Source organism: Somniosus microcephalus, chromosome 13 (assembly GCF_052327205.1).
Source record: "Somniosus microcephalus isolate GS21.2 chromosome 13, FLI_Smic_1.0, whole genome shotgun sequence".
NCBI classification, from domain to species: domain Eukaryota; kingdom Metazoa; phylum Chordata; class Chondrichthyes; order Squaliformes; family Somniosidae; genus Somniosus; species Somniosus microcephalus.
In genome coordinates this window covers 60,895,343-60,922,528 of record NC_140999.1, presented here as the reverse complement: position 1 = coordinate 60,922,528, position 27,186 = coordinate 60,895,343, and the positions used below count along the sequence as shown (strand labels likewise).

General features: G+C 45.4%; 1 protein-coding gene and 1 pseudogene across 2 annotated transcripts in view; both read left to right on the top strand.

Moving 5' to 3' along the window:
* LOC147108361 (clathrin light chain B pseudogene) overlaps positions 1-22,987 on the top strand; it is a 36,621-nt pseudogene extending 13,634 nt beyond the window's left edge.
* The window catches only part of LOC147108359 (E3 SUMO-protein ligase PIAS4-like), a 119,025-nt gene that overhangs the window by 20,449 nt on the left and 71,390 nt on the right, over positions 1-27,186 (top strand). For both annotated transcript variants that reach the window (XM_086004957.1, XM_086004958.1), the window contains exon 2: positions 22,998-23,522. In XM_086004957.1, the coding sequence (XP_085861083.1) occupies positions 23,010-23,522 (513 nt within the window). In that variant the 5' untranslated portion in view covers positions 22,998-23,009. The remainder of the gene's footprint in view (positions 1-22,997; positions 23,523-27,186) is intronic.

Here is a 27,186-nt window from a genome sequence, read left to right as displayed (position 1 = left end):
GACACAAAAATTATTTTGAAGACGTACACGGGGCAAAAAGTCTACCCCAAAGGAAAAATAAGGGTGACCGTTATATATAACGGTAAGGAAAACACGAAAACTAGACCTGTATGTATTGCAAGATGGAGGACCACCATTACTGGGACGTGAATGGATCCGGAAAATACAACTGGATTGGCATTCCATACAGGCACTGACTGGCTGACAAAAAGGATGACGACGTCACACCTGGGCGACTGTCAAAGATCCTAACTGACGCGAAAGAAGTGTTCCAGCAAGGACTCGGAACACTAAAAGGCATGACAGCGACGATTAAAATTGAAGAAAACGCAAGCCCAAAATTTTTTAAGGCCAGACTGGTACCTTATGCGATCCGCCCAGCCGTCGAAGCAGAGCTGGAGAGTCTGGAACGTTCAGGTGTACTGTCCAAGGTAGACTGGAGCGAGTGGGCTACACCAATCGACCCTGTGATGAAAAAGTCGTTGAGCAGCACGCCTGGGGAACCAAGGAAGGTTCGCATCTGTGGGGACTTTAAGGTAACAGTGAACCCGGTCCTTCACACCGTACAATATCCACTTCCGCGGATTGAAGATATTTTCGCCTCGCTATCTGGAGGGAAACGCTTCACTAAGATTGATCTGGCCCAGGCGTATCTGCAAATGGAGGTAGAAGAAGCATCAAAAAAATACCTCACAATCAACACCCATAAAGGTCTCTACCAATACAACCGGCTGGTATTCGGGGTAGCATCAGCTCCGGCTATTTGGCAGAGGGCAATGGAACAAGTCCTGCAAGGGATCCCAGGGACCCAGTGTTATTTGGACGACATCCTGGTCACGGGCGAAAATGACAGTGATCACCTTGCCAACCTGGAGCAGGTGCTCACTAGATTGCAGGAATATGGGCTCCGAGCTAACCGCCCCAAATGCGAGTTTTTTAGAAAACAGATCTCGTATTGTGGCCACGTTATCGATAAAGAGGGGTTACATAAGTCCCCAGAGAAGATTGAGGCAGTAGTCAAGGCTCCAGCACCGGAAAATGTGTCACAACTGAGGTCGTTCCTCGGGCTGGTAAACTACTACCATAAGTTCTTGCCAAATTTGTCTACAATACTACACCCACTGAACACCCTACTGCAAACTGGGGTGCCATGGAAGTGGAGTGACGAATGTAGACGAGCTTTCCAGAAGAGCAAAACACTAATCACATCGAAAGAGGTATTGGCCCATTACAACCCGGCATTACCAATTCGGTTGGCATGTGATGCGTTACCCTACGGCATTGGAGCGGTGCTGTTGCACAAATTCTCAGACGGCTCAGAGAGGCCAATAGCCTTTGCGTCACGATCACTAACCTCAGCCGAGCGTAACTACGCCCAGATTGACAGGGAGGCCCTCAGCCTAGTGTGGGGAGTGAAAAAGTTCAATCACTATCTGCACGGGCAGAAATTCACCTTGCTGACTGATCACCAGCCTCTTGTCTCCATTTTTAATCCGAAGAAGGGCGTTCCGGTGATGACTGCGCAACGACTACAAAGATGGTCACTTTTTCTAGGGGCGCACCACTATGAGATTGAATATAAGGGCACGAAACAGCATGGAAATGCTGATGGGCTATCACGCCTGCCACTGCCTACTGTGGAGGAAGCACCAGCAGCGGATCCTGTCGAAATATTCCATTCGACTATAGTTGAATACCTACCAGTAACTAACGCTTGTATCGAAAAGGAAACCCGAAATGACCCGACACTGTCTCGGGTATATGATTTGACGGTGAAGGGATGGCTAGCACATGGCGACTCACTGTTGCCAGCATTCTCGACAAGGAGAGAACAGCTGTCAGTGTGCCGGGGGACCTTGATGTGTGGATCCCGAGTGGTAATTCCACCCAAGTTAAGGGATAGAGTGCTCAATGAGCATCATGAGGGTCATCTGGGAGGGGTAAAAATGAAAAGCCTAGCCAGGGCTTATGTGTGGTGGCCGGGAATCGATAAACAAATCGAGGACCTGACCAAGAGCTGCTCAGGATGCCAGAAAGTCCAAAATGCACCACCACAGGCCCCTCTACACCCATGGGAGTGGCCCTCATCTCCATGGCAACGGGTGCATATTGATTTTGCTGGTCCATTCATGGACTCAATGTTTTTAATAGCCGTGGATGCGCACTCGAAATAGCCTGAGGTCATCAAAATGTCCTCCACCACCACGGAGTAAACTATTGCAGTCCTACGGACCATTTTTGCCAGGAATGGCGTGCCAGAACAGATTTGCTCCGACAACGGACCACAGTTTGTGCCCGAAGAGTTCTGGAGGTTCTTGAAAAAGAATGGGGTAAGGCATTACACATCCGCCCCGTATCATCCAGCCACAAATGGATTGGCTGAGAGGTTTGTACAAACCTTTAAGAAGGCAATAAAGGCTATGTACAATTACAACATTCCGTTGCAGCACAAGGTGGACAATTTCCTGTTCGCCTACCGGAATGCGACACATGCAGTCACCAACCAGGCCCCAGCCATGATGTTCTTTAACCGAAGGTTAAGATCTCGCCTGGATTTGCTCAGACCAAACGTACGAAGAGATGTTGAGAGTAAGCAATTCCAGCACATCCATGGGAAGCTAACAAGGAGCTTCAATGTAGGGCAATCAGTTTTGGCCCGCGACTACCGAACAGAAAAATGGCAGCCAGGAACGATATGCACACGGCAGGGCCCACTAATGTACACAATGGACGTTGGGGAGAGCATCGTGAGACGCCATGCTGACCAGATCCTAGAGTCACAGGAACAAGTCAACCCCATGCCTCGCCCATACGTACCTGGTGATGAACCCGACGTACAGGTCGCATCTACCCCAGAAACAGTAGCATCGGAAGCTGATGAACCAACCGACGACAGGGGGCCAGAATCGCCTCCGCACCAAGAGCAAGACACTCGGGAAAGGCGCTATCCAGAAAGGATCAGGAAGCCTCCCCAAAGACTGAATATATAAATAGACTAATTTCAGCTAATGTTGCATGTTAAAAGTGTTAATTGTAATTAGTTTGATATTTAATTGTTAAATGAGTGTTATGGTACTGTTAATCTAAAAGGGGAGGAATTGTAATGTATATACCTTTAAGGGGGGAACTATGTTTTACAGCTCATGTATACTGCAGTACCGGCAGTGACCACACCTGTATATAACACTGAGTAGTAATCTGTACAGATCAGTTGCAGTGTGAGCCACGTTGAGGAAACACCTGTTGTACCGTTCTCCGCAGTCTGTGTCTCATTATACACAGACGTAACAGTTGGTACCAACATTCATCCACCTTATTACGAATGCTCCTCGCATTAAGACACAAGGCCTTCAGGCTTGTTTTTTTAACGCTCTTAGACCTATTAGAATTATTATTTACTGTGGCCATGTTTGATTTAAACCGTTGATTTCTCTGACTGCCACTTTTGTTTTTCTCCTTCCCATAGTTTGCTTTTATCCTTGTTTCCCTTTCCTCTGTCTCCCTGCTCAGGTTCCCAACCCCCTGCCATTTTAGTTTAAACCCTCCCCCAGAGCACTAGCAAACACTCCCACTAGGACATCGGACCCGGCCCTGCCCAGGTGCAAACCGTCCGGTTTGAACTGGTCCTACCTCCCCCAGAACCGGTTCCAATGTCCCAGGAATTTGAATCCCTCCCCCTCGCACCATTCCTCTAGCCACATATTCATCTGAAATATTCTTCTATTTCTACTCTGACTAGCACGTGGCACTGGTAGCAATCCTGAGATTACTACCTTTGAGGTCCTATTTTTTAATTTACCTCCTAACTCCCTATATTCAGCTTTTAGGACCTCATCCTGTTCTTTACCTATATCGTTGGTACCTATATGTACCACGACAACTGGCTGTTCACCCTCCCCTTCCAAAATGTTCTGCAGCCGCTCTGAGACATCCTTGACCCTTGCACCAGGGAGGCAACACACCATCCTGGAGACTCGTTTGCGGCCGCAGAAATGCCTATCTATTCCCCTTACAATAGAATCCCCTATTACTATAGCTCTACCCCTCTTTTTCCTCCCGTCCTGTGCAGCAGAGCCACCCCTGCTGACAGGAAGTTGGCTTCTGCTGCCTTCCTCTGATAAGCCATCCCCCCCAACAGTATTCAAAGTGGTATAACTGTTTGAGAGGGGGATGTCCACAGGGGACCCCTGCACTACCTGCCTGCGCCTACTACTCTGTCTGTTGGTCACCCCTTCCCTTTCTGCCTGTCCAACCTTTGCCTGCTGTGTGACCAACTGCTTAAACGTGATATCCACGACGTCCTCAGCATCGCGAATGGTCCAGTATGTATCCAATCGCAGCTCCAGCGCCGCAATACGGTCTGCCAGTAGCTGCAGCTGGACACACTTCCTGCACACAGTTGTCAGGGACACAGGAAGTGTCCCTGAGTTCCCACATAGCGCAGGAGGAGCATACCACAGCGCCGGGCTCTCGTGCCATGACTTACCCTTTAATTAATTGAAATTAAATTAAATCAAATCAATCCCACCAATTACACTACAGTTAAATGGTATATTTAAGGGCCCTGGTTTACCAACAGTCCCCGCTACACCACAGAGACCTTAAAAACTATAAACCACAGAGTTAAAGTTTAAAAAAGAGAGAAATACTCACCAACCAATCACTTACCTGCTTTCTGGTGACGTCACACTTCAATTACTTTTTACTTCTCTCCCTTCCCCTGAGCTCAGAGATTGGAGATTAGTACGCTCTGAGGCCTACCTGGGCTCCGCCGTGCTTTTCAATCACCGCCGCCTCGCTCCTCGCAGGTCCGCCGCTCTGAGGCCTACCTGGTCTCTGCTGCACTTTTCAATCACCACTGTCTCGCTCCTCGCAGTTCCGCCGCTCTGAGGCCTACCTGGGCTCCGCCGTGCTTTTCAATCACCGCCGCCTCGCTCCTCGCAGGTCCGCCGCTCTGAGGCCTACCTGGTCTCTGCTGCACTTTTCAATCACCACTGTCTCGCTCCTCGCAGTTCCGCCGCTCTGAGGCCTACCTGGTCTCTGCCGCGCTTTTCAATCACCGCCGCCTCGCTCCTCGCAGGTCCGCCGCTCTCGCCGCTCTGAGGCCTACCTGGTCTCTGCCGCGCTTTTCAATCACCGCCGCCTCGCTCCTCGCAGGTCCGCCGCTCTCGCCGCTCATCCTTTATTATTAGGGCTACCCCTTCTCCTTTTCCATTTTGCCTATCTCTTCGAAAAGTTAAGTATCCTGGAGTATTTAGTTCCCAACCGCGGTCACTTTGCAACCACGTCTCCGTAATGGCTATTAGATCAAACCTATTAATTTGTATCTCCGCTATTAATTCATCTATTTTGTTGCGAATGCTTCGCGCATTCAGATATAGTGCCTTTAGCTTTGACTTTTAAAAAAAATTTCCCTGATGTCACCTTAGTCACTGATGCCCTATTACCTTTGTTACTCTCTCTGTTCCTTCCTGACCCACTCTGCTTATTTTTACACAAACCTCTGCTCTGCTCTAGAGCCTTGACATTTCTCTCGCTGCTTTTAAATTTACTCTTTCCTGAATCCTCCCACCTCCCTTTCATTAGTTTAAAGCCCTGTCTACTGCCCTCGTTATTGGATTTGCCAGGACACTGGTTCCAGCCCGGCTTAAGTGGAGCCCGTCCCAACAGACAAGCTCCCTCTTTCCCCAGTACTGGTGCCTGTGCCCCATGAAGCAAAACTCCTGCCTCCCACACCACTCTTTGAGCCATGCATTTAACCTTCTAATCTGCTTATCCCTATGCCAATTGACACGTGGCTCAGGTAACAATCCAGAGATTATTACCTTTGAGGTCCTGCTTTTTAATTTGGACCCCAACTCCTCAAACTCTCTCAGCAGACCCTCATTCCAAGTTCTACCTAGGTCGTTAGTTCCTACGTGGACCACGACAACTGGATCCTCCCCTTCCCACTCCAAGTTCTTCTCCAGCCGCGAGGAGATGTCTTTAACCCTGGCACCGGGCAAGCAACACAACCTTCGGAACCATCGGTCGCAGCTGCAGAGAACAGTATCTATCCCTGACTATACTGTCTCCTGGATCAAAGTGTCCAGGTAACTCTCCCTCTCCCCTTCCCCCCCCCACCCCCCCTTGTTATTTTATATCCCTGACAGTTTTATTAAACCCTTTTTGCACTGGTTTATTCATGTTTCCTCTCCTACTGTCACATTTTTTGTGGATTTTAAGAAAGATATTCACTTGCATACAGTGTTTTATGATGACATTGGCGTTTTGGGGTCCCGTCAGTCAATCAGTGCAATCCAACCCCCAACGAGTCCGATGGCTACTCATGGACAGGTTGCGCTTACATGCCAACCTGCTGAACTTGTAAAAGCTGTCAAACAGCTTCAAAAAAGCTGACAACTCAGAAACATCGCACAACTGAAAAACAACCCTGAATAAATGTTTATGTTCAAGGCAACTGCATAAATTAATAATAAAAACAGAAAATGCTGGAAAGGTCAGGTAGCAGCTGTGGAGAGAGAAACTGTTAACGTTTCAGGTCGATGGCCTATCATCGGAACTAGCATGTTATTTTTTTAATATTGGATTTCAGAATTTTTCTTAATGTTTTGGGATCCATTATGCAATTCAGTTTGGCTTTCTGTGAAAACTTTAAATTCCGTAGCTACCTGTATAATATATGAAAAGAAGTGGGAGTGCAATGGGACATGAACTTATGATTACAGCTGCAGCAATGCCCAATATTCCATCAGTTGTATTATATAGGAGGGAAAACTGAAGTCCACAGAACTGCAATTTTTGCAGCTGTGAAATTAGAAATTTTTGAAGGGGGAAATGAGTTCTGAAATATAACGCATTTCACATCCTCGGAACGTCCCAAAGAACTTTACAGCCAATTAATTATTTTGAAATGTAGTCACCGTTGGTGGTAGTCAATTCACGCACAGCAAAAGCTTTCAGACCCACTTGAGACAGCAGCAGGGCCTCGGTTTAATGTCTCATCTGTGCACCTCTAACAATGCAGTACTCTATTAAAGTGTCAGCCTTGACTCAAGGATAGCACTCACCTCTGAATCAGAAGGTCATGGGTTCAAAGCCTACTCCAGAGCTTGAACACATAATCTAGGCTGATACTTCAGTACAGTACTGAGGGACAACGTTCCCTCTAAGCCACATGGCTGCGCAGCTCTCAGCCAGTCCCGCGCAGCCCGGGACTGACTTTTCTAATGTTAAATTTCGCGCATGTGCGAAACTGTGAATGGGCCGCGCACCCAAATAAAATTAGGGGGAACACTGCTGAAGAGTGCTGCACTGTCACAAGTGCTGTCTTTCAGAGGAGACATTAAACAGCTGGACATAAAAGATTCCATGGCACTATTTGAAGAAAAGCAGGGAAGTTCTCCCCATGTCTTGGCCAATATTTATCCCTCAACCAACCTCACCAAAAACAGATTAACTAGTCATTCGAAATAACAACAGAACAGCCCTGTTCCTGGGACTAGGGACAGGGTCACTGGCAAGGCTTGGAAGCTAAGCAGGGCCAGGCCTGGTTAGTACCTGGAGGGGTGACCATCAGGGAAGACCAGGTGCAGAAGGTCACGGAAGGAGCCCCGGGAGGGGCGGCTGGTGAGCAGGCCCGGGCTTTGGGCTGAAGATTGTCGGACAGGAGGAATGGTGGAAATGGAATGGCGGCGCGCACAGACGCAGCGGCTTTGCTTCTCCCAGGACGGTGCTATTTACGTTTAATGTTAATGTTATTTGTACTGGACTCATGGGAGCTTGCAAGATCACATTTCGTTGTTCATGTACTTGTGCATTGTACAATGACAATAAAGTAGAATTATTATTATTATTAAAATGCTGGAAAAACTCAGCAGGCCAGGCAACATCCGTGGAGAGAAATTAAGAGTCAACGTTTTGGGTGAACCCTTTTTCAAAACTGGAAAGGAAATAAAATAGATCGAAGGCAGGGCTGCGATAGAACAAAAGAGAAGTGAAGAGACATTAAGAGGTATTCAAAACCAGACGAGATGGTAATAGGACAGTGGAGACAAAAGATGGCTCAGATTAGGTGTGAAGTGTACTGGCAGGATGAGTGACAGCTGCCATGTGGGAGAGAGAAAAAAAAAGGAAAAGGGGGGGGGGAAAGGAAAACCCAAAACAAAGGGGTGGGAAAAAAAATAAGTAAAAATGTAATAGGGGCCGAGGTTATGATCTGAAATTGTTGAACTCGATATTGAGTCCAGAAGGCTGCAAAGTACCTAATCGGAAGATGAGGTGCTGCTCCTCGAGTTTACGTTGAGCTTCCGTGGAACAATGCAAGAGGCCAAGGACGGTGAGGTCCGAGTGGGAATGGAGCGGTGAATTAAAATGACAGGCGACCGGAAGCTCGGAGTCACCCTTACGGACTGAACGGAGGTGTTCCGCAAAGCGGTCACCCAATCTGCGTTTGGTCTTCCCAATGTAGAGGAGACCACATTGTGAGCAGCGAATACAGTATACTAGATTGCAAGAAGTACAAGTAAATCGCTGTTTCACCTGGAAGGGGTGTTTGGGGCACTGGACAGTGGGAAGGGGGGAGGTATAGGGGCAGGTGTTACATCTCCTGCGCTTGCACGGGAAGGTGCCAGGTGAGGGGGAAGGGCTGTTGGGGGTGATAGAGGAGTGGACTAGGGTGTCTCGGAGGGAGCGGTCCCTACGGAATGCTGAAAGGGGAGGGGAGGGGAAGATGCGTTTGGTGGTGGGATCACTTTGGCGGTAGTGGAAATGGCGGAGGATGATCCGTTGAATGTGGAGGCTGGTGGGGTGAAAGGTGAGGACAAGGGGAACCCTATCGTGGTTCCGGGAGGGAGGGGCAGGGGTGAGGGCAGAAGTGCGGGAGATAGAACGGACACGGTCGAGGGCCGTGTCAACCACGGTAGAGGGGAATCCTCAGTTGCGGAGAAAGGAAGACATGTCGGAAGCACTGGTGTGGAAGGTGGCATCGTCGGAGCAGATACAGCGGAGACGGAGAAACTGGGAGAATAGAATAGAGTCCTTACAGGAGGCGGGGTGGGAGGAAGTGTAGTCTAGGTAGCTGTGGGAGTCAGTGGGCTTGTAGTGAATATTGGTCGATAACCTATCCCCAGTAATGGAGACAGAGAAGTCGAGGAAGGGAAGGGAAGTGTCAGAGATGGACCATGTGAAGGTGAGGGAAGGGTGGAAATTGGAGGCAAAGTGAATGAAATTGTCTAGTTCGGGGCGAGAGCAGGAAACGGCACCGATACAGTCATCAATGTATTGGAAAAAGAGGTGAGGGAGGGGACCTGAGTAGGACTGGAACAAAGAGTGTTCCACATATCCCACGAAAAGTCAGGCATAGTTAGGACCCATGCGGGTACCCATAGCAACACCTTTGATTTGGAGGAAATGAGTGGAGTTAAAGGAGAAGTTGTTCAATGTGAGAACAAGTTCAGCCATCATCTAATTGCTGTTTTGTGGGACCTTTGTGTTCAAATTGACTGCTACATTTGCCTACAAAACAAATGACAACACTTAAAAAGTAATTAATTACAGTAAAATAATTGTGCAAAATTTGTTTCGGGAGGTGGGAAGGGGTTCTGAGGCTATGCTCTCCCAGGAAATATTGATTTTTGACATCTGTTTGGTGCATTTTCCTACCCTCTGAGCACCATTTTAACATGTATGTTCATATTTTCATCCCAGTGGAGCCCTTTCCCTTTCTGCCTTCAGGAAATATCTTTGTTCATCTAATGTAAGAGGTAGGCAGAGCACACTGCAAGGTTCCGCAAAGAGCAAATAAGGCGAATGACCAGTTCATCTGTTTTTGGTGATGATAGTTGAGGGAGGAATATTTGTTGGTCAGGGCACCGAGCGAACACCCTGCTCTTCTTCCAGTAGTGCCACTGGATCTTCAACATCCTTTTCAACAGGCAATCCGGGTTCTCAGTTTGATGTCCCATTTGAAAGATAGCAATGCAGCCCCCCAAAAATACTGCACTGAAGAGTTAATTTACCTACATAACATCGTCCAAATAATTTGATTGTGTGAAGCACTGAGACATTTCAATGCAATAAAGTGCTGTATAAACAGAAGTGTTTTTTTCAGTCAATGACCAATTAACTGCCAGTGTTAGAGAGTTATATAAAACAGGCTTGAGTGAGATATACTCTGGTCTACAAGAGGAGGGTAAAGTTCAGTGACTCCCAGACTCGATGTTGCTGCTGCCAACACTTTCTCACCTAATGATTTATAACCACTGGGAGGGTACACAGAACCCAACAGCTTTAAATGTGTCTGCATATTACATAGAAACATAGAGATAGGAACAGGAGTAGGCCATTCGGCCCTTCGAGCCTGCTCCGCCATTCAATGAGATCATGGCTGATCTTCGTCTGAGATCATAGCTGATCTTACCAGTTCAGTACCCGGTCCCCGCCTTTTCTCCGTAACCCTTAATCCCCTTAGCCTTCAGAAATATATCCAATTCTCTCTTGAAAATATTTATTGAATTAGCCTTCACAGCCCTCTGTGGCAGGGAATTCCACAGGCTCACCACTCTTTGAGTGAAGAAATTCTTCCTCATCTCTGTTTTAAATGATTTGCCCGCTATTTTTAGACTGTGGCCCCTGGTTCTGTGCTCCCCGGCCATTGGAAACATTCTCTCTGAATTCAGCCTGTCCAGGCCTGCCATAATTTTATATGTTTCGATGAGATCCCCTCTCAATCTTCTAAACTCCAGTGAGTACAAGCCCAAACTATTTAATCTCTCTTCGTAGGTGATTCCCGTCATTCCAGGTATCAGCCTGGTGAATCGCCGTTGCTCTCTTTCCATGGCAAGAACATCCTTCCGCAGATGGGGCGACCAAAACTGTACACAATACTCCAGATGCGGTCTCACCAGCACCTTGTACAGCTGTAGTAAGGTATCCCTATTCCTATACTCGAACCCCCTTGATATGAAGGCCAACATACCATTTGCCTTCTTAATCGCCTGTTGCACCTGCATGCTCTCCTTCAGTGACTGGTGCACAAGAACACCCAGGTCCCTCTGCACTTCCCCATCTCCCAATCTATTGCCATTTAGATAATAATCTACCCTCCTGTTTTTACCCCCAAAGTGGATAACCTCGCATTTATCCACATTATAGTGCATCTGCCACGTATCCGCCCATTCCCCCAACCTGTCCAAATCGCACTGTAGCCTCCTGACATCCTCATCAGAGCCCACCCCTCCTCCTAGTTTAGTGTCGTCAGCGAATTTGGAAATATTGCATCCAATTCCCTGATCCAGATCATTTATATATATTGTGAACAGCTGGGGTCCCAGGACAGATCCTTGCGGCACCCCGCTGGTCACTGCCTGCCACTCCGAAAACGAGCCGTTTATTCCAACTCTCTGTTTTCTATCCGCCAGCCAGTTCTCTATCCACGTTAATACTTTGCCCCCAATTCCATGAGCCTTAATTTTGCATGATAATCTTTTGTGTGGAACCTTATCGAAGGCTTTCTGGAAGTCAAGGTACACCACATCCACTGGCTCTCCCCCATCTATTTTACCAGTTACTTCCTCAAAAAATTCCAGCAGATTAGTCAAACACGATTTACCCTTTGTAAATCCATGTTGACTCTGTCCGATCCTTTCCCCATTTGTCAAGTGCTCCGCTATTTTATCCTTAATAATGGACTCTAGCATTTTGCCCACAACCGATGTAAGGCTTACTGGTCTATAATTCCCTGCTTTCTCTCTACCCCCCTTTTTAAATATTGGGGTAACATTAGCTACCCTCCAATCCACGGGTACTGTTCCCGAGTCAATGGAGTTCCGGAAGATGATCCTTAGAGCATCTGCTATCTCCAGGGCCACCTCCTTAAGTACCCTAGGATGTAGTTTATCAGGCCCCGGGGATTTGTCGGCCTTCAGTCCCCTCAACTTACCCAACACCATATCCCTAGAGATACTAATTTCTGTCAGCTCCTCCCTCTCATTAGTCCCTATGTTTGCCGATATTCCTGGGAGGTTATTTGTGTCCTCCTTTGTGAATACAGAACCAAAGTATGAGTTTAATTGGTCTGCCATTTCCTTATTCTCCATTATATATTCTCCCGAATCGGACTGCAAGGGACCGACTTGGGATTTTACCAGTCTTTTCCTCCTGATATACCGATAAAAGCTCTTGCAGTCTGTCTTTATGTTTGCTGCAAGTTTACTTTCGTATTCTATTTTCCCCTTCCTGATTAATCCCTTTGTCCTCTTTTGCTGTATCCTGTACTGCCCCCAATCTTCCGGTCTGGTGCTTTTTTTTGATTTTATGCTGTCCCTAATTTCCCTCGTTATCCACGGTTGAGTCACCTTTTTAGGTTTATTTTTATGCCAAACCGGTATAAACATGTTCTGGAATTCTTCCATTCTATCTTTGAATGCTTGCCATTGTCTCTCCACTGTCAATCCCCCCAGAAACACCACCCAATCAATCTTACCCAATTCCCGTCTCATACCCTCGTAATTCCCTTTATTTAAGTTCTGGACCTTAGTCTCTGATTCAATTTCCTCACTCTCCATCTCGACTGAGAGCTCGATCATATTATGATCGCTCTGACCCAAGGGGCCTCGTACAAGAAGATTGCTGATAAGTCCCTTCTCATTGCACAATACCCAGTCTAAAATGGCCTGATCTCGAGTCGGCTCCTCGACATATTGGTCCAGATAACCGTCCCGAAAACATTCCAGGAATTCCTCCTCCTCAGAATTTTTACTAATTTGGGTAGTCCAATCAATATGTAAATTAAAGTCACCCATGATGACAGCTGTGCTCTTATCGCACGCTTCTCTAATTTCCCTTTTTATGCCTTCCCTCACCTCCATATTACTATTTGGAGGCCTATATATCACACCCACTAACGTTTTCCTCCCCTTGCTATTTCTCATTTCTACCCATACAGATTCCGTTTCATCCGAGTTAATATCCTTCCTTTCCATTGCATTAATCCCCTCCTTTACCAGCAATGCTACCCCACCTCCCCTACCTTTTTGCCGATCCTTCCTAAATATTGTATATCCCTGGATGTTAAGTTCCCAGCCTTGCCCACCCTGCAGCCACGTTTCTGTAATCCCAATCAAATTATACTTGTTTACCTCTATTTCCACAACTAATTCATCCACCAGTCGGGTCTTATTTAGGGCCTGAATGGCACTATTAAAAAACAATCAACCTGAACGTGAGCTATGAAAAGATTCCTCTCTCAATCAGTAATGTACATCTGTGATTGTTACTTGTTTAGCCAATGAGGAGCCTCTACACAAACCGAGCTGTTGGCTTTGCTTCTGATTGGTTGGCTGGTCAAAGTTGCAAATAGGCCAGCATTTCCAGCCCAATCCCAAACCAGAAACGGGATGATTTAGAATCCGAGAATTGCTATAGGGGAAATTTCACATTAACAATTAATGGGTTAAGTGCTGATTCACCCTCACTGTAAAGAGGTTAGGCAGAAATTAGTAATATACATAGATTTGCATAGAAATTATAACTTAGAAACAGGCCATTTGGCTCAGATACTTCACATGGTTTTTATCCTCCACAGATGTATAGTCCTAATCCCACATGCCTATCCTATTCCAATATCCCTTTATCACCCTTTTCTTCAATACCCCACCTAATTTATTCTTAAATGTTGGCATGGTCTCTGCTTTAATCATGAACTCTGATTGTAAAATGCATTATTTCACAGCCCTCTGTGTAAAAATTTTCTCCTGCTCTCTGTCCTAAATCTCTTGCATTTAATCTGTGGCACTAGGGACTCTGAGTGTTGCCTGTGTGTACTGTAGGTGGAAACTTGTACCAGAACATGAGTCCCCACCAGTAGTATACAGAGGTGGCAGAACACCCCATTAGCCCTGGGAGTTGATTGTGCACTAAAAGAAAAACACTTGCATTTATACAGTGCTTTTCACGACCTCACGACGTCTCAAAGCTTTTTTTTTTACAGCCAATGAAGTACTTCTGAAGTGTAGTCACTGTCGTAATGTAGAAAACTAGCCATGAGACGGGTGGGGGGAGCGGGATATAGATGCCATATTGAACAGAGCGATTTCATGATGAGGGGAAAATGCAAGGGGAATAGATGGGGCACAGAATACATGATGATGAAAGGGAAAGGGGCAGAATGCATTCCAAGGGGAGGAGTGGATGGCACTGAGGAAAGGGGGAAGAAAATAGGAATGAAGGAGAAAAATAAAGGAAAAAGCTGTGGTGATGAGATGGGATAAATGGATCAAAATAGAGGGAAAGGGAAATGGATAGTAATGAAAGGAGGGGGGACAGGGGCAGAAGCTGCAAGTGGGACAGGATAGAGAGTGCCAGCATTAACTGAAAGGGAATGGGGAGGAAGAATTCCAGCATGAAGGGGAGGGGAAAACTGACTGGTGACCAGTGCCCCAATCCAGTACTTTTCTCCCACACTCTGCTGTTCAAGCTGTTACTTTTCCTCCTCCCAGTCATTCTGGCACTGTTCTAATCCCCATCCCAAAGCACCGCTCTAACACTCTACAGTGCTATTCCCAGATTCCCTCCTCTTGCCTCCACACTTTTGCATCTTTCCCTCTCCCCTTCATTAGCATCCATTTTCCTCCTTCAATGCCATCAACTCCTTTATTATTCTCTTTAATTTTCTGCTCCCTCTCTCCTTCACTGCATTCAGTGCCCCCCCCTTTCACTGCCATCCATTCCCTGCTCACCCCCAATTTATTTTTTCCTTGCCATTTTTTCTATCCCCAACCTCCCCATAGATTCTGCCACCTCCCTATTTCATACTTTCTGTTCTCTTCTAGTGCCATGCATTATGTTACCTCCCTTCCATTCTCTCCCTCAACTCCTGCCGTTGAATTTTCTCTTCCTTCCCCTCATTTTTCCTCTCACCTTGCATTCTCTCTTCCCTCTTCCTCATTACATTCTCTCCCCTACCCATTCTGTCTTCTCCCTTCCCTTATCTCTGTTCCTTCCTCCTACATTCTTTCCCCACTTGCCATTCCCTTGGATTCTCTCACCCGTTGCTCTTCCCCTACATTCTCTCCTCCTTTCCTGTTCTTACATTTTCTCCTCCCTTGAATCCTCTCCTTATTCCGCTCCTTGCATTTTTTCCACCCTCCATTCCCACTGAATTCTCTCCACTTGCACGGTTCTTTCATTCTCTTCTCCCTTATCCTTGTCTTGCAGTTTCCCTAGCACCATGTCCTTTTGCATTCACTCTCCTACCCACTTCTACTCAACACCATTGACTAATGCACCAGACAGGTCCTGCTCTTTCTCATCACGCACTCCCATCGCTACTCATCCCGGTTATCACCTCTATACGAACGGTGGGAATTCGCATTCTCGTAAGAGTTCCAGCCTCCAGTTTAGAGGTGGCAGTTGGGGCCATTGGTGCTGGGAGTGTGTGAAGAAGGGAAGCGGGACTTATCTGGTGCATTAGCCACCAGAGTTGGGAGGAGATGAATGGGGGTGCAGAAGGAGGCTCCATTTTGCTTATTTGTGTCAACAAAATACGGACACTCATGTAGAAAGTCCTACAAGAGAGGGGGCGGTACTGGACCTAATTCTAGGGAATGTGGCCGGCCAAGTGGAAAAAGTGCTAGTAGGTGAGCACTTTGGTGACAGTGACCATAATATGGTGAGATTTAAGGTGGTCATGGAAAAGGACAGGGATGGGCCGGAAATAAAGGTTCTAAATTGGGGGAAGGCCGATTTTAATAGGATAAGGCAGGATCTGGCCAAAATGGACTGGGATCAGCTACTTGTAGGAAAATCCGCATCGGAGCAATGGGAGGCTTTCAGAAGGGAGATTGAGATCATACAATGGCAACATGTTCCCGTAAAGGTCAAGGGTGGTTCCAAAAACCAGAGGGAACCTTGGATGTCAGGGGATATACGAGAATGGATTAGGAAAAAAAGGAGGGCTTTTGGCAGATACAAAAGGCTAAAGACGGAGGAAGCCCTAGAGGAGTACAAAAAGTGCAGGGGGATACTTAAAAAAGAAATTAGGAGATCAAGGAGGGGCCATGAAATAACACTGGCGAGCAAAATAAAGGAAAATCCGAAGATGTTTTATAAGTATATTAAGGGGAAGAGGATAACTAGGGAAAAAATAGGGCCCATTAGGGACAAAAGTGGCAATCTGTGTGTGGAGCCGGAAGATGTAGGAGGGGTTCTAAATGAATTTTTTGCATCTGTTTTCACTATGGAGAAGGACGATGTAGACATAGAAATAGGGCGGGGGGACTGTGATATGCTCGAACATATTAACATCGAGAGGGAGGAGGTATTGGCGGTTTTAGCTGGCCTAAAAATGGATAAATCCCCAGGCCCGGATGAAATGTATCCCAGGCTGCTGTGTGAGGCAAAGGAGGAGATTGCGGGGGCTCTAACACATATATTCAGGACCTCTCTGGCCACAGGGGATGTGCCAGAGGACTGGAGAACCGCTAATGTAGTACCATTATTCAAGAAGGGTAGTAGGGAAAAACCGGGGAACTACAGGCCAGTGAGCCTAACATCAGTGGTAGGAAAATTATTGGAAAAAATCCTGAGGGACAAAATTTGTCTCCACTTGGAGAGGCAAGGATTAATCAGGAATAGTCAACATGGCTTTGTCAAGGGAAGATCATGTCTGACTAATTTGATTGAATTTTTTGAGGGGGTGACTAGGTGTGTGGATGAGGGTAACGCAGTGGATGTGGTATACATGGATTTCAGTAAGGCCTTCGATAAAGTCCCGCACAGGAGACTGGTCAAGAAGGTAAGAGCCCATGGAATCCAGGGTGCCTTGGCACATTGGATACAAAACTGGCTTAGTGGCAGAAGGCAGAGGGTGATGGTCGAAGGTTGTTTTTGTGACTGGAAGCCTGTGGCCAGTGGGGTACCACAGGGTATCTGTGATGAAGAGCAGCTTGCCCGATTGCCATCGCGGCCGCGGGGCACCCGTTAGACCCGTTCTGCATTGGACGGAGTTGGTTTTTTTTTTCAGAGAAGCTGCAGGGAGGGCGGCAACATCTCGCCTTCGCGCCAAACCGCGCGTGGTAGAAGCACAGCCCCGCGGGCTGAGGAGCTGGGGCGGCATCTGTGGGGGATGGGCGCCTCGTGGCAGCGCAGTACTGTTGCATAACAGCGAATATTTTGTCTGCCTCGGCAGCGAGCGCTGCGCAGTCTTCGACCTCGGATCTCGCCAAGGCCGCTTGCACTTGCTCCGGTAATTGGCTGAGGAATAACTCTCTGAAGAGAAAGCATTCCGGTTCAGAGCCGAGGAGTGAGCATTTGGCTCATCATCTCGGAAGGTTTGGAGTCCCCGATCCCGGACATAGCGAGCAGCCGATGGACGCGCTCTGATTTCGTGAGCCCGAAAACCTGTAGCAACCGCGCCTTGAGGGTCTCATACTTGCGATCCGCTGGGGGGTTCCCGAGAAGACTGACAATCTGCGAGGCGGTAGAGCCGTCGAGTGCGGAGACCACGTATAAGTATCGGGTCTGATCCTCAACGATGCCTCTCAGGGCGAACTGGGCTTCAACTTGGATGAACCACGAGGTCGCTTGTTGCTCCCAGAACTGCGGCAGCTTCAACGAAATGGCGTTTGCCTCCATTCTGTGTTCCTTTTGCGAAATCCGTTCACAAAAGTCGGGGTCACCAATGTAGGAACGGTCAAATTCCTATCTAGAGATTGAGTTCGACACAGGCAATCAATCGAAAAGGTTTTTAATGTCAAACTAATTAGTTTAAACAGATTGATGCAAGAGAACTATGAATACAGGTCTTAACAGGTCGGAGGCTCCACGAGGACAGCCAGGGCGGTCCCGTGGATGGCATCATGACATTTTTCCCGCATTTGGGTGATCACGTGATTAGCGGCATGACGTCATCGCGTTTGCCCGCGCTCTTAAAGGGACCGCGCACTGTACATGCAAATAGTATATACAATGGTACAGATTTAGTCTGTAGCTAACACATCGTTAAAGGGAATTATGTACAGTTGTTCAGAGTCCCTCAGTGGCTCTGCCACAGTGGTTTCTTTTCCTCCGACAACGGCACCATGGGCAGCGCCGAGGAGGACTCGGCCGCCGCCTTCCTTGCAGGAGAGCAAGGTCGCCGGTATCGAGAACGATGAGGGATTCAGCATCATGGACGGGGGGAGGTGCCACCCGCCTTACCGCTGCACTCGGACGGCGTAGGAGATGGTTTTGAAGAGGACCTGGCTGCAGTTAATGGAGAAGTATATCAGGAGTCAAATGGTCCAAATGACAGTTATGCAGCAATAGCTCCAGTGGACCGCTTAAGCCAGGCATCTGAGAGCATTCGAAAGTGGAGAGAAGAGCAGATAACCCGTCTGGAAGATCTTGATGCTGCTATTGGAAAAGCAGAAATGGAATGGAAAGAGAAGGCAAGAAAGGAACCGGAAGAGTGGTATGTTCGACAGAATGAACAGTTGGAGAAAATAAAGAATAACAGAGCTGCTGAAGAGGCTTTGTCCAGGATTGTAATGAAGATACACCTGGAACAGAATGGGAGCGAGTAGCACGCCTTTGATTTAAATCCCAAAACCAGCATGCAGGTGAAGGATGTATCACGTATGCGTTCTGTACTGGTATCATGTAAGCAGTCACCATTAGACATGCTACATAACACTTTTAAGAGTGGACTTTCTTACTAGCTCTAGTTGCATCCCACAAAATTGACGGCCATTAGAATAGAAGGATGAGTGTTAGTCATTCCTATTTGGACCAAACTAGTGTAAATTACAAGATCTGATGTGTTTAAAGTGATTTTTCTTTTTTTTTTCAACTATTCGTGTGGTTTGTTGCCAATTCCTTGGGTTATTGGGCAGGCCGGTAAAACGGTTGCCCTCATACACTCCTGAATCTCATTAATGTTTAACTTTCTCAATTATTGATATCCCCAGACTGTCCTTGTGCTGCACCACATGACTATTTATGCATGAATTATGAGTGCAATCTATTGGCCCTTGTTTAAAAATCATGTTGACTACACTGTTATAAATTAAAAGTTAAATATTAAAACTTAAAAAAAGGCCAGGGAAAGGGATGTAGTCAATATCAAGGGCGTGGGGTTTGTGGCAAGTGCTGAGAACCATGGATTCGGTCTTGCTGAAGTTCACCTAAAGGAAGTTGTGACTCTACTAAGATTGCATGTCATACAGTTAGTAGAGACTTCTCAATATATCAAAACAGTAAAGGTATTTAAAATTATTAAGTTTTGATAGAGTAAATGGGGAGAAACTGTTTCCACTGGCAGGAGGGTCGGTAACCAGAGGACACAGAATTAAGATAATTGGCAAAAGAACCAGAGGGGAGATGAGGAGAAATATTTTTACACAGCGAGCTATCATGATTTGGAATGCACTGCCAGAAAGGGTGATGGAAACAGATTCAATAGTAACTTTCAAAATGGAATTGGATATATACTTGAAAAGGAAAAATTTGCGGGTCGATGGGGGAAAGAACAGGGGAGTGGGACTAATTGGATAGCTCTTTCAAAGAGCCGGCACAGGAGCAGAATGGCCTCCTGAACTGCAAGATTCTATGACTCTCTACATACACTGAACCTTGAAAACAGAGGTTCACTTCTTACAATGGTGAGCCATAGCCAGAGCGACTGATTGTTGACTCACTTCTGAGGCAAGCTTAACCACAGAAATATAACTCCAATTCTTCTGAAGTTGTAAAAGACAAATGCATTTACAAACTACTACGTTTTGCCATCAAATTAAGTGGTTAGCCATTCTTTGTCATCCCGTTGGTATATTTGCAATGACTGAAATGTAACATTCCACTCAATCAGCATTGAGTCTATAAAACAGGAACAACTTAATATCTCTAATTAATCTACATTGACATATTTAAATCACCTTTGTTTTATAGAAACCATAACACAAATGCAAATTGATTGATCTTTGCCCGTTCAAACAAAAAAGTATCAAACTGGCCAATTTTCTAACCGAGTTTACTAATCCCTCAGTCACTGTTGCTAGTAACGGAATTCAAATTATTAATGCAATACAGACAAAAATACATTTTTGTCACATCCCCCTTTAGTCATTTCTTCCCCTCTACTTTTTTCCATATATCTGTTTCCATCAACTCCTTGTTCCCGCACAGCTGCTTCCACTATTTTACCGTTCACCGCTATCCATTATCTCTTTTTAATCGTAGGACTGTAGAATTTCACAGCATAAAAGGCCATTTATCCTATCACACCTTTGCCAACTGTCTGAATGAGCTATCCACTTAGTTCCATTCCCTTGCTCTTTCCCTGTGTCCTTTAAAATTTTTATTTTTGAAATATTTATGTACTTGCATTTAAAAAGGTTTAATAGATTCTGCATCTACCATTGTTTCTGGTAGGACATTCAATGTCCTTACAATCCTTTGAGTAAAAAATATTCTCTACCGTTCCTTTTGTTCTTTTGGTGATGATCTTAAGTTGATCCCCTCTACTTAGCGATTCACTAACCAGTTGAAATAGTTGGTCCCCATTTACCCATCATAAATCTTCATAATTTGAACACCTCTATCAGAGCTCCTCTTATCCACTGGTGCAGTGAAAAGAGCTCCAATTTCTTTGGTGTCTCCTGATACCTAGTCTCTCATCCCTGATAACATCTCAGTGAATCTCTTTTGCAACCTCTCGAGACATCCTTTCTACAGTAGGGTGTTCAAACTGGACACAAAATTTCAACGGTGGCTCAACTAATGATTTATCTCGTGACAAAAAGTGGGGATGTGGGACTAAGCACAACTGCTCTTTCAAAGAGCCAGCACAGGCAACACGGGACGAATGGCCTCCTTCTGTGCTGCAAGTTTCCATGATTCTATGATTTAGCATTAAGTATTTGCTTTTGTACTTGATTCACTTATTTATAAAACCTAGGATCCCATCTGTTTGTATAGTTTTATCAACTTGTTTTCCTATGTTTAAAGCTTTATTTATCTGAACCCCAAAGCCTTTGCATCTGTCTTCCTTTTTAAATGTTACCATTTAGTGTATATTTCCTCCTCTTATTCTTCCTCCCAAAATGTTATCATCTCACATTTCTCTGCATTAAATTTCAACTGATAATCTATCTATCCCATTTACTAACCTGACTGTATCCTGAAATCACTCAGGATACAGACAGGTTAGTAGATGGGGTAGATCTCTTCACACTTAATTATGTTTGCTATTTTTGTCTTCTGAAAATTTTGATATTGTATCCCACACCCTATATTGAGAAAAGCAATAGGCCCAACTCTGATCCCTAGGTGACACCTGTTTATATCCTCCAGTACAAAAAACATTAACCACTGCTCTGTTTTCTATCCTTTAAGTAACTTCCTAGCCATATTACCACATTCCCCTTTAATACCATATCCCTTGACTTTATCATCAATACTCCTAATGGCGCCTTACAAAGCACCTTTCAGACATTTATGTACACACATCCACTGTATTTCCTATATACGTAAATACATTCAGCTATGTCCTCACAGAGCTGTTAATTTGTCAGATACAACTTGTCGCTTAATCGTCCCTGCTGGCTTCTAAAAAACCTGTTCCTTGCTTTTAAATACTTTCTTCAACAATACTCAGGACTTCCATATCCCAATTAATAGATCTCTATGAAATCTATTCAAGCCAAATAATACAGTAACGAGTGCTACACCAGATCCACTTCCTTGCAAAATACCATACCTTGCCCATATTAACCTTACTTACTATGCGTACCTTTGAGTCCCACTTTTTTATGTCAACCCTTATTATGACAAAACCCTGCGTCAACATTGTATAATGGCAAAATCCTGTCAATGCTTGCCTGTAATGCTGTATTTGCATACTTCCTGTCATGGTGCTGTTGAGAATTCCAGTTTCGGAGAATCCAGGAAAGCACCCTTTACTGGGCACAAAACTTTGGGCTGGAAATCAGGGCTTAGATTTCAAAAACTGCCCTACTCCCCTCTTGAAAAAAATAATTCCTAAAAATAGAATTGGGTTGCTACGCGGCCCTCAGGCCCTGGTCCCCAGCCATTGAAAATCAAAATTTATTCGTTACACACGAAAAGCTTTTTTTTTAAATTGTGGTTTGCTCCTGCTCCTTGGCCCCAGCTCCCGAAAAAAAAATTCAATTGTTTTCCAGCCCCACAAAAAATTAGGCCACTACTCTGGCCTTGAAAATAAAAAAAGGGCTTTTGCTTGGAGCTCCAACTCTGCTTTTCCACTGTTCTGTGGTCTTCAGCCCCGTTCTTAGCTCTACCCTTGTTGGCCCCGCTGTTTACCCTAGCTTAGGGCTGCGTCTATGCCACTGTCATCTGTTCTCCTGGTTCAAATTTCAAAATTATTTTTCTATGCCTGCCATTAATTATAAAAATATATATTTCCCTGGCTGATCTTCCGACCCCACCTTCCTACTCTGCCCCAGTAAATTTAAAATGCCTACCGGCTCAATTCCCAGCTCCCCTCTGACTCTGCCTCTAGCCCAGCTTCTCTTCTGCCTCTGCTTCTGTCTCCACTGACTTTAAATTTGGGGGGCAAAGTGTTATCCTGGCTCAGACTTTGCTTTCTTGCTTCCATTGGCTGTGGGCCAAAGCCCCATCCACTCCTTTAGGGCTTGCTGCCCACCGAGCTTTCCTTCCAGCTTACTGCTCTTCAAAATCTGCCTACAACCCTGCTGCTATTAGGTCTCGTCAGGTCTCTTGTACTGGTTCTGCATCCCTGTTAACTATGCTCTCAGCTTGGTCATTCCCCTGGCTCTGCCCTGCTTTGGGCTCTTTTGTATACTAATGCATGCATTTTCCTGAATGTGAACATTTGCTTATGCTATTGTATGTATTTTTCTGTGTGTTTCAATATGATTTTTTCCCCTTTATTTCCCCTCAGAATTTGTTTCATCTTAGAGGGTGTTGTATATGATTGATACTATGCTCTGTTCAGTGCTCCTAATCTCTCTACTAAATAGTTCTTTTCCAGAATGGATGCACCATTGTCTTCTGATCAAGAAGTTCAGTCTGGTCCAGAAGAACACGTGGAAGTTGAAGTATCTGTTTTCCAGATAGAAAGGGAAGAACCTGAAGATGCAATTATACGAATTAGACTGGGTAATCGACTGCGGCAACGAAGGCGACGGCAACGTCTTCGTGCTGCTAGAGGTGACATTGAGAGGGTGGAACCACTACAGCGTGAATATCCACTACAGGCTGTTGGGAATGAAACTGTGCAACCTGAAACTCCGACAGAGATTTTGCAGTTGAGCCAAGAAGTGCAACAGGAAAGTCTTCCTAATGGCCACACTGCTGAGTCTTCCACGGTTGAGGATTCTACTGATCAACTGGAAAGTAATAGAGAGGCTGTCGATTTAAGCGATTTTGAGCGAATTCTAAGACGTAGGGAGACTATACGATTGAGCCAACAAAGGCGGCGAGAACGTCTTCGGAACATGAGTCGTAGTCTTGAGGAATCTCCTGATCCACTTGCAAGATGTCGAGTGAGTGTAAGGTTGTGTGAACAGCAATGTGAAAATCTTAAAACTGTAAATGGTCTTCATTATCCATGTGCACTGCCATGGGAGACTGAGTGTGTGTGTGTGTGTGTATGCGTGTGCAAAATTTGTAATATATTAAAACTCTTACCTCAGTGTGCACTTACTGTCTGCACAACCTAGGGGTAATTTTGACTTTGGATGATAGTGTAAAATAGACAATATCGATTCAGTCACCCCATTATGCATCACTCACGATTTTCAAAATCAAGAGAGATGTAGAATGGGTGGCTGAATCGCTATCATCCATTTTATACTATCACCCAGTCAAAATTAGCCCCCTTGAATTACTATGGGCAAGTTTTTGTCTCTTTTTTTTGTCAACTTTTTCCCAGTATAAATGTTTTTGTTCACATTTATGATGGGCTTTGCCTATGTAATCTCATCACTCAAACTGCACAATCTGGACATCAGGTTGTGCAATCCAGCCACCGGATTCATAGTTCTCTCAAAATGCTTTCTGAACTAATTTTCCCAATTTATATTATCTAAAATAAGGGTTTAATCAAAATGTTACAAAAAAGTCAGAGTTACATGTTTCACAATAACATGATTAAATTTATCCAATGAATTGTCTTGTGTGTCTTTCAATGCCTTCATTACAGTTTTTACTTGAAGGCCTCAGCCTCTCCCAAAAAAGCTTGGACTTAGACTGGATACCATTGCCCAGAGCTATGACACTGAGCTGAATTTGGATTGTGCAATCTGAACATGTGCAGGGTTCCCAGAATGCGTCAGTACTATTCAGTCAGCTGTACTGCAGAATAGTTTTTCTTTAGCGTCTAGCATATACTAGCTCAAAAGTTTTTCAATTTTTTTTTGAAGAACAGCAAGAGGACAAGATTCAAAATCTTTATTAAGGTAACATTTGTCCTTTTTTATTAAGAGAGTGTGTGTATAATGTGCGAGAAAGAAAAATGACTGCTCTGATTACACTCTGTTGTAGCCTTTGTTACTGTTCTATAAACTTTAGAGAGACTGAGGTGGAGGGAGGGGGGGGGGCTAAGGAGCGAGGGAGAGAAAGAGTCCATCTTTTTTAATGTAATGTTACTTCTATTTAAAGATAGCTAATTAACTCACCTGTGTTTTGCTGACAGTTAGAAAAGGTAATTCTAGTACAGAAGGGCGTAAGAAATAAGAGTAGGCCATGCGGCCCTTCGAGCCTGCTCTGCCATTCAATAACATCATGGCGGCTCTTCTACCTCAACTCCACCTTCCTGCGCTATCCCCATATCCCTTGATTCCCTTAATATCAAAAAATCTATCAATCTCTGCCTTGAATATACTCAACGACTGAGCATCCACAGCCTTCTGGGGTAGAGAATTCCAAAGATTCACAACCCTTTGAGTGAAGAAATTTCTTCTCATCTCAGTCCTAAATGGCCAACCCCTTATCTGAGACTGTGACCCCTAGTTCTAGACTCCCCAGCCAGGGGAAACATCCTCCCAGCATCTACCCTATCAAACCCCTTAAGAATTTTATATGTTTCAATGAGATCACCTCTCATTCTCATAAATTCTAGGGAATATAGTCCGAGTCTCCTCATAGGACAATTCCCCCATCCCAGAAATCAGTCTGGTGAACCTTTGTTGCACTCTCTTTAAAGGCAGGTATATCCTTCCTTAGGTAAGGAGACCAAAACTGTACAGTACTCCAGGTGTAGTCTCACCAAGACCCCAGATAATTGCAGTAAGACTTCTTTACTCTTATACTTCAATCCTTTTGCAATAAAGGCTAACATACCATTTGCTTTCCTAATTGCTTGCTGTACCTGCATGTTAACTTTCAGTGATTCGCATACAAGGACACCCAGGTCCCTCTGACTACTAACATTTCTCAATATCTCACCATTTAAAAAATATTTTGCTTTTCTATTTTTCCTACCAAGGTGGATAGCTTCACATTTCTCCACATTATATTCCATCTGCCATGTTCTTGCCCTCACTTAACCTGTCTATATCCTTTTGCAGCCTCTTTGCATCCTCCTCACAACTTACTATCCCACCTAGCTTTGTATCATCAGCAAACTTGGATACATTACACTTGGTCCCCTCATCTGAGTCAGATTGTAAATAGCTGAATTTAATTTATTTGTAAATAGTGGCTTACTGAGACAGAAATTTTAATTTCTAATATCGGTGAGATGGAGAGAGAGAGAGAAATAATGAAAGAAATAGAGAGTAGGGAAGACAGGCAGTTTCTTTCCTTATTCTAGTTTGATTTATTTTTAAAAAACAAGTTGAATTTTGAAAGCAAACAAAGTCTGTGAGCGAAACAGACAGGAAGGTAGGGTAGGAAAGGAGGGAAACTGGCTGAACATGAGGCAGCCTCTGACCACCCACCCATGGGGGAAGCATGGAGAGGTGGGAAACCAAATGGTTAAGACTGAGGTGAGCAACAACAGAGCATGGGGGAGGCAAGGATAAAGGGTCTCAGTAGGTAGTTAAGAGGAAGAGGTAGGGTAATAATTGGAATAAGGATGTGAATAGTAGTGGAAAGGTGATGTGGCAAGGGACACAATTGGCACAAGGCGGTGGGGGAAGCTTGAGTAATTGGAGGAGGGAATGGGAGCCACATTTTCCCCACAAGCGCCACCTGAAATATACTCTGCAGCCGTTGGTGGCTTATTTCCCCAACATACTGCCCAGCAGCTCCCACCTGAAAGGAAAAAAGAAAAAGAAAGAAGCAAAAATAAGAGTTAAAAGAAGAGAAAGATAGAGGCAGAACCAGAGGAGTGGCAGAGAGAAGAAGAGCAATACCAAGACAGAAGAGAAAGGAGAGAGGCAGATTCTGACTTATCAGACTGGATTTTACCTACCTCAGCGGGTCCGGGGCGGGCGACGTCCTTGGCGAGTGTGTCGATCCGGGCCTCCGACATTATTTTGCCCTGATTCGACTTGTTAAGCCCACCCTACACGGTTCCCGGCCAATTCAAAGGAAGCAGGTCTGATGATGTCATCAGCCAGTTTCCTTAAAGGGGCCATGTCCACATTCATTTTGACAGTTGTGCTGTCAGTATTCTGCAGCATTGAGGTGCTGCAAACACTGACAAGCACTGCACAAAAGTGCACGGCTGCACCCAGGCTCTCCATATGCACAGCACGCAGGGAGGTTCTCTTCTACCCATGGGCGGAAGAGACCTCCCCAGGAAACCAACGCAGCCCGGTTGCACATTGCACAAGCAGGGATGTGGTCATGAGGACCAGGCTGCAGTGGCGCAAACCTTTCAATGATCTCAATAGATCACAAAACGTTACTGCAAAGCCACACTCGACCTCATCCTGCTGTGCCATTCATCACATCCCCATCACTTTGCCTTCCCTACCCTACCCCTGCACATCTTTACTCACACCAACTTACCTTGCACCTCCACCCATCACTCTCTATCTACATTATCACTTCCCCATCTCACTAGCCACCCCTCAGTCACCCTCGTCCTTGTCCAATCATACCAACTATCAACGTACAAGGGTAGGCAGTTGGGTGTTATTGCCAATGTTCATGTAAAGTTTCTGTTAATGTGTTGTCAAACATTTAAATCTTTATTTTCAACACTTTGCCTTCTTGGACAGATCTGTGTGCACTTTTGGAAGTGGCTGAGTGAGTTGC